Source organism: Ranitomeya imitator, chromosome 3, assembly GCF_032444005.1.
Source record: "Ranitomeya imitator isolate aRanImi1 chromosome 3, aRanImi1.pri, whole genome shotgun sequence".
Lineage (NCBI taxonomy): Eukaryota > Metazoa > Chordata > Amphibia > Anura > Dendrobatidae > Ranitomeya > Ranitomeya imitator.
In genome coordinates this window covers 578,581,718-578,599,080 of record NC_091284.1, presented here as the reverse complement: position 1 = coordinate 578,599,080, position 17,363 = coordinate 578,581,718, and the positions used below count along the sequence as shown (strand labels likewise).

The 17,363-nt window shown below is 40.8% G+C and overlaps 2 protein-coding genes across 3 annotated transcripts in view; one reads left to right on the top strand and one right to left on the bottom strand.

The window, feature by feature from the left end:
- The window catches only part of UBAC2 (UBA domain containing 2), a 285,129-nt gene that overhangs the window by 151,136 nt on the left and 116,630 nt on the right, over positions 1-17,363 (top strand). The gene's annotated exons all lie outside the window — the stretch shown is intronic.
- Positions 2,781-17,363, bottom strand: part of LOC138670558 (G-protein coupled receptor 183-like) — a 49,593-nt gene continuing 35,010 nt past the window's right edge. For both annotated transcript variants that reach the window (XM_069757986.1, XM_069757984.1), the window contains exon 2: positions 2,781-6,222. In XM_069757986.1, coding sequence (XP_069614087.1) covers positions 5,141-6,220 — 1,080 coding nt within the window. In that variant the 5' untranslated portion in view covers positions 6,221-6,222 and the 3' untranslated portion in view covers positions 2,781-5,140. The remainder of the gene's footprint in view (positions 6,223-17,363) is intronic.

Here is a 17,363-nt window from a genome sequence, read left to right as displayed (position 1 = left end):
TAATGTGAACGTAGCCTTAACGCAGATATTGCAGAAAGGCATAAACCACACATTTCTGAGTCTCATTGTATCAGCATAATGAGATAAAGAGGTCATTAAATAGGCAGTAAAAGAAGAAATCAAAGAACTAGCAAAGACAGCAACAAGAGAAAAGTGTAAAACCTAGAAGATTACAAACTGCACTTAATGGGTTTATTAAATGAGCGAAGGAGTAAAGGTTCTAGGCTGAAACTTCGTTTAGTTAAAAAAAAAAAAGTGTTTTTTACTTTTTTTTAAGAGGAACCTGTCACCCCCCAGGCATTTGTAACTAAAAGAGCCACTTTGTGCAGCACTAATGCTGCACTCTGACAAGGTGGCTCTTTTAGTTCTTGTTCCTGCCACTGCTGAAAGAATCGTTTATCAAATGTCCCTCATACCTTGAAATGGCCGGGGGGGCAGGGCTTTCCCCCCTAACACAGACGCATCACAGCCATCACACTGGGCCTCCGTACGCCACCTCCTCTTCCTTTATTATCGTCCCGACACCTGCTCTGTAAGTTTTTTCTCGGGCATGCACAGTTGCGCAGCCCTTCGAACTTACAGTGTAGGCACCAGGGACTCTAATGAAGGAAGAGGATCCGGCGCGCAGAGGCCATGAGTGACAGCTGGGAGGCGTCTGTGTTAGGCTACTTTCACACTAGCGTTAACTGCAATCCGTCACAATGCTTCGTTTTGCAGAAAAACGCATCCTGCAAAAGTGCTTGCAGGATGCGGTTTTTCCCCATAGACTTGTATTGACGACGCATTGCAACGGATTGCCACACGTCGCATCCATCGTGCGACGGATGCGTCGTGCTTTGGCGGACCGTCGGGAGCAAAAAAACGCTACATGTAACGTTTTTTGCTGCCGACGGACCGCTTTTTCCGACCGCGCATGCGCGGCCGGAACTCCTCCTCCACCTCCCCGCACCTCACAATGGGGCAGCGGATGCGATGAAAATCTGCATCCGCTGCACCCGTTGTGCGGCGCTTACAACACTAGCGTCGGTAACCTCGGCCCGACGCACTGCGACGGGCCGAGCCCGACGCTAGTGTGAAAGAAGCCTTAGAGGGGAAAGCCCTGCCCGCGGACCATTTCAAGGTATGAGGGACACATTTGATAAACGATTCTTTCAGCAGTGGCAGGAACAAGAACTAAAAGAGCCAGCTTGTCAGAATGCAGCATTAGTGCTGCACAAAGTGGCTCTTCTAGCTACAAACGCCTGGAGGGGGATGACAGGTTCCCTTTAAGACTATGTAAAAAGTTAATGGTATCAATAGCATTTAAAAGATTTAATTTTCAATCAACTGATTAGTAGACCATCACCTGTGAACATAATAAGTAAATGTAATATTTGGTTGACACAGCTTTAGGGCAGTTATAAAATACACACCAGTCCACTAGTCCACTAGTTTCTTATTCCTCTTTTTTACTGAAAAATACTTTGTTACTATGTACTGAGAATTTCAAACATAACATTCTGCCCAGGTAACAGGAAGGGCCCTGATCTGTGGTTCGCAGATTAGCTAATCTCTGTGCTGCTTTACTGGAAGATTGTGAAACAGTGTCTGTGTAGTAATGATTGTATGTTAGATAAATTGTGCTATTGTATAAATTTAAAAGATAAATTATATTTAAAAAAAGTCACTTATCCAACAATAAACATCTCTTCATGTGTATGAAAACTATTTAGATAATTTGTTGTTATTGTTTATCCTGTTTAACTGTGTATTATAGCTGATCTCTAACCATATTTACAATACAAACAGCATATATTAACGAATAGATCTTTGAGACTTGATGAGATTGGTGTATCAACCTTGAAATAAAGGTTAAAGTTGTTGTCTGGCCCAAATCAATACGTCTGCAGTTATTGTGTCTGACCACAAACTTATGAATCCCCCCAGCACACACTGTGTGCTGCGAGGATTCACTGGTTTCTGACCCGGAACTGGAGAGTATGTATGAGTTATACATACTCCTGGCAAGGTCTGTCTAGTGGTCGTGGCCTCGCTCAATGCACACTTGTATAAAGCGAGGCGGCTCCTCTAGTGACGCGGCCATCCAGTGGGCGTGGATGACTAGAGGGCAGGGCCTCTTTCCACACAGGTCTATGGAAGGCTGCACCCACTGGTCAGAAGTATGTATAACTCATACATAGCCTCCAGTCCCAGGTCAGATACCAATGAATCCCTTACTTAACAGTGATGTCCCACAATCAATACTAATTTTGGCACTTCAAAACATATAAACAGCACATGGGAACCTCAGTCTGAATTAACCACCAAGCCCAAGAAGAGAACCAAATGATACTGAAAAATATCTTATTTTATTGGCAATGATTAAAAGATAAAAGGCATGATACATAAAATACAAAAAACACCCAAGGGAGACCAGAATAACACCTGAAATCACATTACATAATTGTGTGCGTGAAATCACAGCAAAAATAGGAGATTGTCAAACATAATGCTTAATGGGATGAGCTTATACTATTACATACTAAGCCATTACCACATATGCCAAGTATGTACGATGGAAATTAAATATCCAATAGTGCCCTTACAGGGCATGCACAATAAACCATCACTATATAAAGCGCTAATCCAAAATAATATTACCTCAAAGCTGGAAGTCACAAGTATATTTAGGCAGTAGATCAAATGATGCAGGGTGATTTGGTGCTCCCCTCTCGCCCCGACGCGCTTTTCGCCCTTAGCTTTTTCCGGAAGAAGCTAAGGGCGAAACGCGTGTTGGGGCGAGAGGGGAGCACCGAATCACCCTGCATCATTTGATCTACTGGTTTTCAGGTGAAAGTAAATTTTCCATTTCATTTGGAAATCAAGGTCGCAGAGTCTGAAGGAAGAGTGGAGAGGCACACAATCCAAGCTATTTAAGGTCTAGTGTGAAGTTTCCACAATCAGTGATGGTTTGAAGAGACATGTCATCTGCTAGTGTAGGTCCCCTGTGTTTTATCAAGACCAATGGCAGCGCAGCCATCTACCTGGAAATTTTAGAGCACTTTATGCTTCCCTCTGCTGTCAAGCTTTTAGGAGATGGAAATTTAGTTCTCCAGCAGGACTTGGCACCTGTCCACACTGCCAAAAGGACCAATACCTGGTTTAGAAACAACAGTATCACTGTGCTGAAGGCTTCTATCAAAGCAACCTGGCTGTTCGCCTCCATGCCACGCCGCATTGATGCAGTAATTGATGCAAAAGGAGCCCCGACCAAGTATTGAGTGCATTTACAGAACATACATTTCAGTAGGCCAACATTTTGGATTTTAAAATCATTTTTCAAGCTTGTGTTATGAAGTATTCTAATTTACTGAGATAATGACTTTTGGGTTTTCATTGGCTGTAAGCCGTAATCATCAACATTAACAGGAATAAACACTTGAAATTGATCACTCTGTCTGTACTGACTCTATATAATATATGAGTTTCCCTTTTTGTATTGAAGAACTTAAATAAATTAACTTTTTGATCTAATTTGGTGATAAGCAACTGTACATTTCACATGAAGCAGATCTGTATCTGTGCCATGGTTCACACACTCCCACCCTCAATACTTGCCCATTCCACCTACAAAGCACCATCCTAAGATTCATACACAGGCGCAAGATGGTTAAATCACTGAACACAGTCACTACACCCACTTTGCATATTATGTGCTATCCTGACAGCGTCCTGCAGTCAGTAATGTGCCAGGGGCTGACATCGGTATCACAGAGGCACAGAGTACTGCAAGGGAACAATGAGTCATATCATGTAGTCATTTATTATAATGTAATGTAGCACTCTGGAATGCCCAGCACCATCTCCTCTGGCCAAAGTCACAAGTTGATAAGATTACTTATTTTGCATGGCGCATGGAATGTCTCTTTGCTCTCCATCCCTGTTCACCTCCCCAGTCACTGTAAACTTGACTAGGCTTACAGACCATGCCCACATGACATCACAGGTCAGAATAGCTAAGCCATTCAAAGCACAGACAGGAAATCTCTGTACTCTGTGCTTCCTATGGACTGCAGGAAGTAAAGGAGCTGGATGTCACATCACCACATGCAACAGCTTAGAACCAGAGCAGAATTTTAACAGCCTGTAATATATGGAGTTTCAACATAGCATTATCATAAAATCTTGCTTGCTACAGGTGGAGTCCCAGGAAGAACTTGGAAAGGAAAGTCAGGAATCAGTTGGTGAATTCATCTTACAGCTTTTGTTTTTATTATTAATAGGAGTTTACAAGCCCTTAAAAGGCAAATAATTTAATTATCCTATACACAATATATGCAATGTATGTGCATATTTAAGGATCCCGATGCACTTGGTTTGTCCAAGTTTGGCCACATCCTACTGTTCCATGGATTTAAAAAACTCACGATCTATCACTAGTTTAGCTGTTCCTCATGTAGTCAGGTTAGAAGTGTTCTGGCCATTAATTTCTTAGAGTAGACAAGACCGTTCATATTTATGATTGCATAAAATACTTTCCATCGTTCTGCATGTGTACCTGCTGCATGCATTGTGTTTTCAAGCTTCACTAATCAGTGGCGCAAATGCCTAACCATGCTAAATTACCTGTAGTCTCACATACCTTCAGTATTACAAACATTTTCTCATAAGAGAAATCCTAGAACAAGACCTATTTGTTTTGTCTGAAACTCGACATTGTGCTGGTTATATTCTAGGAACTTGTTTTTACAGTATAAGCAAAATACACATGATCTGTGATCAGGGCTTGAAGAAACACTAAGACCAGCAGTGCCGCTAGAGATAGCTGCTCCTGCCTCTTTCCTTTCCATGCTTATCCTTGAGAGTTTTTATTTCTGTCTCATGAAATATTTGAATTGGCTTCGATGTGCATTGACTTGTCCACTCTGGGTGAACAGACACTTATTATGCTGCTGGTTTTGCATATATATAATCCAGTTATTTAATTGTGGATAGTGCCCCAAACAATGGAGAAACTACTATGCCAAGGGTTTAAAGGGTAAATTCTAGCTTTCTTCAAGTGGCCCAGCGTTCTATGTTTCTCTTGGTCAGTTCAAAAATACATCTCCTTCCACTTACTGCTTAACGGGAACAGACATTCCGTTTTTTTAGTCCAAATGTATTATTTATGAATGGAGTGATTTGCTTTCTGGTTTAATGGTATGCTTTGTACTGTTTGGCTTTCTGTGAGGTCACGCGAGCTTTCATCAGCTGCTGGCCTTGTGGCACTGGAGGAGGTAATACTGGCTTGCCGTCTTAATATTTTCAGAATCTGATTCTTGTAGCCTTTGCATGCACAGAAGTATATGAGGGGATCTAGACAACAGTTTAAGTTCATCAGGCTTACGGTGATGTGAAGGACCATTTGAAATAGTTTTTGCTCATCGCAGTCTGGCACATAAATCAGTTTTTTGATCATATGCTGGGTAATAGCTACATGGTATGGTGTGAAACAAATTAGGAACACCACAATCACTAGAATGATTGTGTTAGTAGCTTTTCTGTTGGTGCCAGTTTTTTCCGATAGTGGGTTTTTCTTTGTAGTCTGGCAGAGTTTAATACTTATTTGAGAATAGCAATACAACATTATTATTAGAGGAACATAGTACCCAATAAAGCATGCTCCAAGAAGCATATATGGCAAATGTTGTATCTGTTCAAAATTTGGGTATTCCATACACGTTGTTTTCCCAGTGGGCTCCCAGTGAGACATTGTCTGTAGAAGAAGTGGGAATGTTTGGAAGAAGACAACCAACCAAACGACAATGCAGATGATTTTGGCAAACTTCACTCTCCTTATTTTGTTGTAACGATGCGGATGCACCACTGCAAAGAAACGGTCGATGCTCAAACAAGTCATGAAGTTTACTCCGGCATAAGTATTAATGTACAGAAAAAGTGCAGTTATTCGACAAAGCGGTTCTCCCAAGGTCCAGTCAAAACCCCTCGCATAGTACACGATCCTGGACGGGGAGACAATGGCAAAGCAGATGTCTGAAATGACCAGGTTTCTTGAATAGAGTGTAGTAGAGTTAAGTTTCCTCCTGTTTTTGTGGATAACAAACATAGCCAAGATGTTTCCAAGCAATCCAAATAGGAAAATCATGCTGTAAAAAATTGGCAACCAAATTCTTGCTGTATTTTGGTGGTAATACAGGTCACACGTGTCATTGGTTATGTTGTTCATTTTGATGGTCGACATGTCTGGGGAAAAAAAAAGTTTTTTTTATTATTGAAATTTCAAAGTTTCTGTGAACTGCAATTTATGATAACTAGAAAATAGTACTTCTGAATAGAGTCTAATGCAGTAAAAATCTGAATATTGTAAATATGTAACATTGTACTTATGTAATATGGTAAATCCACAACTTTTGAATATGAAGTCATAAGCTTAAAGGAGTTATCCCACAGAGACATTTCTCCCCTATCAACAAGATAAGTGATAAATATTTGATCACGGAGGTGGACTTATGGGATCGCCACTCATCAAAAGAACAGTGGAGCCCACTGAACGGCAGCGCCATCTTGCTAGAGAAAAAAAAAATACTCCTCCAGGATGGCACTGGGGGCACGCGCATTTCGTTAACTCAAAACTGAAAATAATGATTAAATAACAACCACAAGATGGATTTTATCAACCCAGGTATCATTTTAATCAGTATAACATCGCCGACCTGACACTGTAGGTTACTGTGCACAATCCTGCTGACAGGTTCCCTTTAAGGTGGTTAAACCAGAATGCTGGCTAAAAACACCTTATAAAGTCACACATTTTTTGAGCAACAAAGGGTTGCGATCTTTGGAGTTTTCACGCCAGCTTCGGCCTGCTCTGCCAAATTGGTTGTGTCTGGGGAGGAACCAGTTGTGGCAGTGTCCGCTTGTCTAATTCTTGATCAGTTGTGGTGCATGGAGTCCCCCACCATTTGTAAGATGCGCCCGTTTCATTAAGTGGCACACTTCTCCTAATGAGTACCTCTTACCCCTTCATTGAGACTGACAAGTAAAACTCTGGTCTTAATGAATTTGGGCCTTTGAGGTTTATGTAAATTCACTTTTTCATGTACATGTTTTAATAGAAAATGCTTGTTTTTAATAATTTCAGCGTATGGATAAAAATAGCAGCTCTGGACTGTTATAGAAGCCCTCGTATTATTCTTCCAAGGAACTGTATACTGAGATTTGGTTTAAAAAAAATATATTATTCTTCCCCATGAAGTTTTCCACATTTTTTAATGTTACACCCACAAACTTAAATGTATTTTATTTGGATTTTATGTGATAAATGAATACTAAGTTCATCCCTAACCAGGGATTCAAGCTTGAGGAGGCTAATTTGCATATTCCAGGTGCCTTCTGGGAAAAGCGAAGAGTCTCCCTAAGCTAGAAGATTGTTGGGTACAGCCGGGACCAGCTGCTTGGAAAGAATCACCAAACTTTTTGCCTGTAGGACATTATTGCAAGAGAGCTTGGCTGAGTAGATTACACAAGAAGGAAAACACACAGCAAGTCAGCAGGAGCAACATGGCAGATGTGACAACCTACATGGTGAGCTGCAGCATGTGCTACATGTTCACAGATCGACCAGAAGAAGAATTAAATTTCACCTGTCAGAAGTGTAGACTAGTGGCCCTTTTAGAAGAAAAGGTGCGGGGTCTGGAAGAAAGAATAGCAACTTTGAAACTCATCAAAGAGAATGAAGACTTTCTAGACAGAACAGAAGCATCTCTACTGGTCACAGAAGGTGAAAAAAGTGTCAGAGAACCTCCAAAAGCAGATGAGTGAAAGCATGTGACCAAAAGAAGCAAGAAGACCATGGAGAAATCACCAACCACACAACTGAAGAACCGATATCAAATCTTTGTAGAGGATGAAGATGGCACACCTAAGGATGAAGCAATACCAGCAAGCAAAAAAGAAAAGTGCACACAGCAACAAGTGACAGCAAAAAGTACAGCCAAGAAGCAACGAAGAGTGGTGGTGGTGGGAGACTCACTACTGAGAGGCACAGAAGCAGCCATCTGCAGACCGGACATAACTGCAAGAGAAGTATGCTGCCTTCCAGGTGCGATGATCAAGGATGTGACCGATAGGATACCAAAGCTCTTCAACTCCAAGGACGTCCACCCATTTCTTCTGATACATGTTGGCACCAATGACACGGCAAGGAAGGACCTACCGACAATCTGCAAAGACTTTGAAGAGTTGGGGAAGAAAGTAAAGGAACTGGATGCACAGGTAGTTTTTTCTTCTATCCTTCCAGTAGACGGGCATGGCACAAGGAGATGGAACAGGATCCTTGATGCAAACAACTGGCTAAGACGATGGTGCAGACAACAAGGATTCGGATTCCTGGACCACTGTGTGAATTACTTGTACGATGGACTCCTCGCCAGAGACGGACTACACCTCAACAAACCTGGGAAACACACATTCGCCAGAAGACTCGCTACACTCATCAGGAGGGCGTTAAACTAGAAGAAGAGGGGACGGGAAGAAAAACATTAGACTTGAACAAAGAAGATCCAGGAAAACATACTCAGAAGGGAGGTAAGAACATTTCTAAAACAATCCACAGCGAGGAGATTGGAACAAAACAAAATCTTCTAAACTGCATGCTCGCAAACGCCAGAAGCCTGACAAACAAGATGGAAGAACTAGAAGCAGAAATATCTACAGGTAACTTTGACATAGTGGGAATAACCGAGACATGGTTAGATGAAAGCTATGACTGGGCAGTTAACTTACAGGGTTACAGTCTGTTTAGAAAGGATCGTAAAAATCGGAGAGGAGGAGGGGTTTGTCTCTATGTAAAGTCTTGTCTAAAGTCCACTTTAAGGGAGGATATTAGCGAAGGAAATGAGGATGTCGAGTCCATATGGGTCGAAATTCATGGAGGGAAAAATGGTAACAAAATTCTCATTGGGGTCTGTTACAAACCCCCAAATATAACAGAAACCATGGAAAGTCTACTTCTAAAGCAGATAGATGAAGCTGCAACCCATAATGAGGTCCTGGTTATGGGGGACTTTAACTACCCGGATATTAACTGGGAAACAGAAACCTGTGAAACCCATAAAGGCAACAGGTTTCTGCTAATAACCAAGAAAAATTATCTTTCACAATTGGTGCAGAATCCAACCAGAGGAGCAGCACTTTTAGACCTAATACTATCTAATAGACCTGACAGAATAACAAATCTGCAGGTGGTCGGGCATCTAGGAAATAGCGACCACAATATTGTACAGTTTCACCTGTCTTTCACTAGGGGGACTTGTCAGGGAGTCACAAAAACACTGAACTTTAGGAAGGCAAAGTTTGACCAGCTTAGAGATGCCCTTAATCTGGTAGACTGGGACAATATCCTCAGAAATAAGAATACAGATAATAAATGGGAAATGTTTAAGAACATCCTAAATAGGCAGTGTAAGCGGTTTATACCTTGTGGGAATAAAAGGACTAGAAATAGGAAAAACCCAATGTGGCTAAACAAAGAAGTAAGACAGGCAATTAACAGTAAAAAGAAAGCATTTGCACTACTAAAGCAGGATGGCACCATTGAAGCTCTAAAAAACTATAGGGAGAAAAATACTTTATCTAAAAAACTAATTAAAGCTGCCAAAAAGGAAACAGAGAAGCACATTGCTAAGGAGAGTAAAACTAATCCCAAACTGTTCTTCAACTATATCAATAGTAAAAGAATAAAAACTGAAAATGTAGGCCCCTTAAAAAATAGTGAGGAAAGAATGGTCGTAGATGACGAGGAAAAAGCTAACATATTAAACACCTTCTTCTCCACTGTATTCACGGTGGAAAATGAAATGCTAGGTGAAATCCCAAGAAACAATGAAAACCCTATATTAAGGGTCACCAATCTAACCCAAGAAGAGGTGCGAAACCGGCTAAATAAGATTAAAATAGATAAATCTCCGGGTCCGGATGGCATACACCCACGAGTACTAAGAGAACTAAGTAATGTAATAGATAAACCATTATTTCTTATTTTTAGGGACTCTATAGCGACAGGGTCTGTTCCGCAGGATTGGCGCATAGCAAATGTGGTGCCAATATTCAAAAAGGGCTCTAAAAGTGAACCTGGAAATTATAGGCCAGTAAGTCTAACCTCTATTGTTGGTAAAATATTTGAAGGGTTTCTGAGGGATGTTATTCTGGATTATCTCAATGAGAATAACTGTTTAACTCCATATCAGCATGGGTTTATGAGAAATCGCTCCTGTCAAACCAATCTAATCAGTTTTTATGAAGAGGTAAGCTATAGGCTGGACCACGGTGAGTCATTGGACGTGGTATATCTCGATTTTTCCAAAGCGTTTGATACCGTGCCGCACAAGAGGTTGGTACACAAAATGAGAATGCTTGGTCTGGGGGAAAATGTGTGTAAATGGGTTAGTAACTGGCTTAGTGATAGAAAGCAGAGGGTGGTTATAAATGGTATAGTCTCTAACTGGGTCGCTGTGACCAGTGGGGTACCGCAGGGGTCAGTATTGGGACCTGTTCTCTTCAACATATTCATTAATGATCTGGTAGAAGGTTTACACAGTAAAATATCGATATTTGCAGATGATACAAAACTATGTAAAGCAGTTAATACAAGAGAAGATAGTATTCTGCTACAGATGGATCTGGATAAGTTGGAAACTTGGGCTGAAAGGTGGCAGATGAGGTTTAACAATGATAAATGTAAGGTTATACACATGGGAAGAAGGAATCAATGTCACCATTACACACTGAATGGGAAACCACTGGGTAAATCTGACAGGGAGAAGGACTTGGGGATCCTAGTTAATGATAAACTTACCTGGAGCAGCCAGTGCCAGGCAGCAGCTGCCAAGGCAAACGGGATCATGGGGTGCATTAAAAGAGGTCTGGATACACATGATGAGAGCATTATACTGCCTCTGTACAAATCCCTAGTTAGACCGCACATGGAGTACTGTGTCCAGTTTTGGGCACCGGTGCTCAGGAAGGATATAATGGAACTAGAGAGAGTACAAAGGAGGGCAACAAAATTAATAAAGGGGATGGGAGAACTACAATACCCAGATAGATTAGCGAAATTAGGATTATTTAGTCTAGAAAAAAGACGACTGAGGGGCGATCTAATAACCATGTATAAGTATATAAGGGGACAATACAAATATCTCGCTGAGGATCTGTTTATACCAAGGAAGGTGACGAGCACAAGGGGGCATTCTTTGCGTCTGGAGGAGAGAAGGTTTTTCCACCAACATAGAAGAGGATTCTTTACTGTTAGGGCAGTGAGAATCTGGAATTGCTTGCCTGAGGAGGTGGTGATGGCGAACTCAGTCGAGGGGTTCAAGAGAGGCCTTTATGTCTTCCTGGAGCAGAACAATATTGTATCATACAATTAGGTTCTGTAGAAGGACGTAGATCTGGGGATTTATTATGATGGAATATAGGCTGAACTGGATGGACAAATGTATTTTTTCAGCCTTACTAACTATGTATGTTACTATGTATGTTACTATGTAAGTTAGCAAGTATTTGTGGAGTGTAAAGGAAATGATACATTGTTTTCTAAATACTGTAGGACTACCTTTTGCTACAATTACTGCTTCAAGTCTTTTGTGGTATGTACCAGCTTTGCACATCTAGAGGCTGACCTTTTTGCCCATTTATTTTTGCAAACCGGCTCAGTGAGATTGTATGGAGAGCGCCTGAGAACAGAAATATTCGTGTTTCCACATGTTCTCAATGGGATTTGGGTCTGGATTGTGAATGGGCCATTCAACCACATGAATATGCTTTGATCTAAACCATTTCATTCTAGCTCTGGTAGTATGTTTACGGTCATTGTCCTGCTGGAAGGTACACCTACGCATCAGTCTCCAGTTTTTGGCAGCCTCTAACAGGTTTTCTTCCAGGATTACCCTGTAGTTGACTCTTCCCATCAACTTTGACCAGCTTCCCTCTACCTGATGAAAAAAAGCATCCCAATAGCATGAAGCCGCCACCACAATATTTGACGATGAGGAAAAGTGTTTTCAGGGTGATGTGTAGTGTTAGCTTTTCACCTCATAAAGTGGCCTGCATTTAGCTCCAAAAGTTCTGATTTGGTTTTCTCTTACAAGAGAACCTTCTTCCACATGCTAGCTGCGTCTCATACATAGCATTTTGCTAACATGTCTAGGTTATTTTTTATCCAAGTGGTGAAAAAAAATTCAAAACTTTGCTTTAAAAAAAAAATAAAATAAAATAAAAAAGTGCCATTTTCCGATACTCAAAGCGTCTCCATTTTTCGTGACCTGGGGTCGGATAAGGGCTTATTTTTTGCGTGCCGAGTTGACGTTTTTAATGATACCATTTCGGTGCAGATACGTTCTTTTGATCACCCGTTATTGCATTTTAATGCAATGTCACGGCAACCAAAAAAATGTAATTCTGGCGTTTCGGATTTTTTCTCGCTACGCTGTTTAGTGATCAGGTTAATGCTTTTTTTGTTGTTGATAGATCGGGCGATTCTAAATGCGGCGATACCAAATACGTGTAGGTTTTTTTTTTATTGTTTTATTTTGGATGGGACGAAAGGGGGGGTGACTTAAACTTTTATATTTTTTATATTTTTTTCATATTTCTAAAAACATTTTTTTTAACTTGTGCCATGCTTCAATAGCCTCCATGGGAGGCTAGAAGCTGGCATAGCCTGATCGGCTCTGCTACATAGCAGCGATCATCAGATCACTGCTATGTAGCTGAAATGCAGGTGTGCTGTGAGCGCCGACCACAGGGGGGCGCTCACAGCAGGCCGGCATCAGTAACCATAGAGGTCTCAAGGACCTCTATGGTTACCTTCCTGATGCATCGCCGACCCCCGATCATGTGACGGGGGTCGGCGATGACATCATTTCCGGCCGGAAGCGCCGGTTAAATGCCGCTGTCTGCGTTTGACAGTGGCATTTAACAGGTTAATAGCGGCGGGTGAATAGCGATTTCACCCGCCGCTATTGCGCGCACATGTCAGCTGTACAAAACAGCTGACATGTTGCGACTTTGATGTGGGCTCACCGCCGGAGCCCACATCAAAGGGGGTGACACGGCATGCGCAATAATAGTATGGCGCATGTCGTGAAAGGGATAATTAGCCTGTTAGGGTTATGGCTTGTTCACTGTCATCTTTAGGAAAGGTCAAGAGATGCAAGTTTCCCAGCTTTTTATAAACCCAGCCTTCTCTAACCTTGTGCCAAAAAACAGCAGCCATGGGTTCTTCGAAGCAGCTGCCTAGCACTCCTGAAAAGGAAAATGTTGGAGGCTCTCAAAGCAGCAGAAGGCTATAAGAAGATAGCAAAACATTTTCAAGTTGCCCTTTCCTCAGTTCGAAAAATAATTAAGAAATGGCAGTTAACAGGAACAGTGGAGGTCAAGATAAGGTCTGGTAGACCCAGCTAAATTTCAGTGATAGCTGCTTGTCGGATTGCTCGAAAGGCAAATCAGAACCCCTGCTTTATTGCAAAAGACCTTCAGAAAGATTTAGCATACTCTGGAGTTGTGGCACATTGTTCTACTGTTCAGAAACACCTGCATAAATATGACCTTCATGGAAGAGTCATGAGAAGAAACCTCTCCTGCATCCTCACCATAACATTCAGCGCCAGAAATATGCAAAAGAACATCTAAACAAGCCTGATGCGTTTTGAAAACAAGTCCTATGGACCAATGAGTTTAAAATAGAACTTTTGGTCACATTGATCAAAGGAATGTGTGGAGAAAAAAGGGCACAGAATTTCAGGAAAAGAACATCTTGCCAACCATTAAGCATGGAGTTGAATCGATCATGCTTTGGGATTGTGTTGTAGCAATTGGCACGTGGAACATTTTAGGAGTAGAGGGAAGAATGGCTTCAATGAAATTTCAAATTCTTGATGCAAACAAAACACCATCTGTAAAAAAAGAGGATGTCTACTCCAAATGGATAATGATCCTCAACTAAACACACTTAAATCCACAATAGACTACCTCAAAAGGTGCAAAGTAAAGGTTTTCCAATGGTCCTCACAGTCCTCTGATGTAAACATCATTTAAAATCTGTGGCTAGACCTTTAAATAGCAATGCATGCAATACGACCCAGGAATCTCATAGAACTGAACTGGAAACATTTTCCAAGGAAGAATGTATGAAAATCCCTAAAATAAGAATTGAAACACTCTTGTCTGAAGCCTTTCCAAGCTGTGATGCTCTGAGGCCTTCACAGAACAGCTGTAGATATAGTGAGAATAAATTACACACAGATGGACTCAATTAACTAATTATGTGACTTCTGATGGCAGTTGATCACTCAGCATTTATTTTAGGGTGTCGGACTACAAGGGGTTGAATACAAATGCATCATTTCATTTAAACTTCCCAAATGCTTTCTACTTTTGTTTTGGTGTATCTTATAAAATACTTATGTTTGTAGGGGTAATGTGAAAAAATGTGGAACTGTTCACAGGGTATGAATACTTTTTGTGTTGTGCATCAGTATTAATATACTCCCCTACTACCATCCTCTCCAGGATCCAGCGCCCATCTGGTTCTCATCTGAGTGACTTCAGCAGTGATGTCACTTGGAAGAGGACCGGACCAGGTGGCAGTAGGTGAGTGCAGTAATATACACTACACACCATACACATGTACAACATATACTCAGATATAGTGGGGAAAAAAATTAATGCGAGGGCTTCTTTAAGACTGAAAGGTTTCTTCACATGGCACTTGAAAGTTTTCTAACAGTTTAAGGAAGGAAACTGGTGAGATGATGACACTATGGCTCACAGAGTACTGACACTGCAACGCTAGTCAGAGTAATGTTATCATGTTATCATATCCTTCCCTATATCCTCTGCACTTTTTGTTGTGTTATTAGTAGTAAAGGAGACCTACCAGATAAACTGTATACAAAATAACAGAATATTTCCATTAAGTACAGTGGGGAAAAAAGTAGTCAGCCTCCAATTGTGCAAGTTCTCCCGCTTAAAAAGATGAGAGAGGCATGTAATTGACATCATAGGTAGACTACAACTTTGAGAGTCAAAATGAGAAAACAAAACCAGAAAATCACCTTGTGTGATTTGTCAAGATTTATTTAGCAAATTATGGTGTAAAATAAGTATTTGGTCATTAACAAAAGTTCATCTCAATATTTTGTTATATATCCTTTGTTGGCAATGACAGAGGACTTCACAAGGTTGGCACACACTGTGGGTGGTATATTGGCCCATTCCTCCTTGCAGATCTCCTCTAGAGCAGTGATGTTTTGGGCCTGTCGCTGGGCAACACAGACTTTCAACTCCCTCCAAAGGTTTTCTATGGGGTTGAGATCTGGAGACTGAATAGGTTTCATCAGACCATATGACATTCTGCCAGTACTCTTCTGGATAATCCAAATGCTCTCTAGCCAACTTGAAATGGGCCCGGACAAGTACTGGCTTAAGCAGGGGGACACGTTTGGCACTGCAGGATCTGAGTCCCTGGTGGCGCAGTGTGTTACTGATGGTAGCCTTTGTAACTGTGGTCTCAGCTCTATGCAGGTCATTCACTAGGTCCCCCGTGTGGTTCTGGGATTTTTGCTCACCGTTTGTGATTATTTTTACCCCACAGAGTGAGATCTTGCATGGAGCCCCAGATCGAGGGAGATTATCAGTGGTCTTGTATCTTACATTTTCTTATTGCTCCCGCAATTGATTTCAAGACACCAAGCTGCTTGCCTATTGCAGATTCAGTCTTCCCAACCTGGTGCAGGTCTACAATGTTGTTTCTGGTGTCCTTCGACAGCTCTTTGGTCTTCACCATAGTGGAGTTTGGAGTGTGACTGTTTGAGGTTGTGGACAGTTGTTTTTTATACTGATAAGTTCAAACAGGTGCCATTACTATAGGTAATGAGATGAGGACATAGGAGCCTCTTAAAGAATAAGTTACAGGTCTGTGAGAGCCAGAAATCTTGCATGTTTTTAGGTGACCAAATGCTTATTTTCCACCATAATTTGCAAAATAAATCTTGCCAAATCAGACAAGGTGATTTTCTGGATTTGTTTTCTAATTTTGACTCTCGTAGTTGTGGTCTACCTATGATGTCAATTACAGGCCTTTCTCATCTTAAGTGAGAGAACTTGGACAATTGGTGGCTGACTAAGTACTTTTTCCCCACTGTGTATGTTAAAAAGAATAACCAATTTAATATGTTTCATACTTGAAATTTGTTCACTGGGGATGCACTGCTGTGAGATCCATTTTAGATTTCCTGTTCTGATTTTCTTCAATTTCAGCATTCTTGCAAAGACATGCTGTGAATCTAACACCATGCACATAAATATCTGCATCCTGCCATGTGTGAAAAGTAGCAAGTATATGACTAATTTTATAAATTGCAGGTTTCTGGTCTGATACAACTCTGCAGAAGACTTAGGTCATGTACAATACTAGTCAAAGCTTGAACACAACTGTTCATGCAATGGTTTTCCGTGTTCTTATTGTAGATTCAGTATTAAGGCACACATATGGAAACACTTTCTGAAGGCAAGTGATTCCACAAATGATGGGCCATATCTGTTCATTGAACCCATTCCAGGTGACAAGCTGATGAAGGTGCTGAAGAGAATGCCAAAGGGGTGTAAAGCTGTCAACCAGGAAAAAGAGCATACTTTGAGGAATCTAATGTTTAACACATATTGTGGTTTATTTTATAAGTGTTTCTTTACTCCTCGTTTCTTTATGTAATCTTTTGATGCCATCAATCTGAATTTGCAATGTGCATATTGCAAAAACAAGGAAAACCACTGCATCAACTTTTGTTCAAACTTTTGACCTGTACTATATCTTTAGCCAGGCCTATCTTGATATTTAGTATTATATATGTTTTGGTTATTTATTGACTATATTGTTTTTTTCCACCTTGCATCATGCCACCAATATAGCAAGTGATATTTTCCACTAATATTTCGCACACTGCTGTTAATGGTGTATGCTTTTTTTTCCAACAGTTTATATCTAGTTGTGATGTGACATGGATATCATATTGATTTTAATATATCTAGTTGGATCTAGTGGTTTTATGACATAATTTTCATAATTTAGTCTTTGTGCACCACCACAACATATCTTAAAATTATGACCTCAAGACAGAATAGAACAGTAGAATTCCAACTTTGATTGTAGGGGTTTTAAAAAATCTTGCTTCAACTCTGATGGATCCTTGAAATGTGAGTACAAAGTGGTTTATTTTTTTTTATAGCAAACTGTAGCCAGGGTAGAAATTTAATTGAGAGGGAACAGCGCCTTTACGTTTAGGTGACATTTCAAGAATTTTTCATTACTTTACCTTTTAGAATTT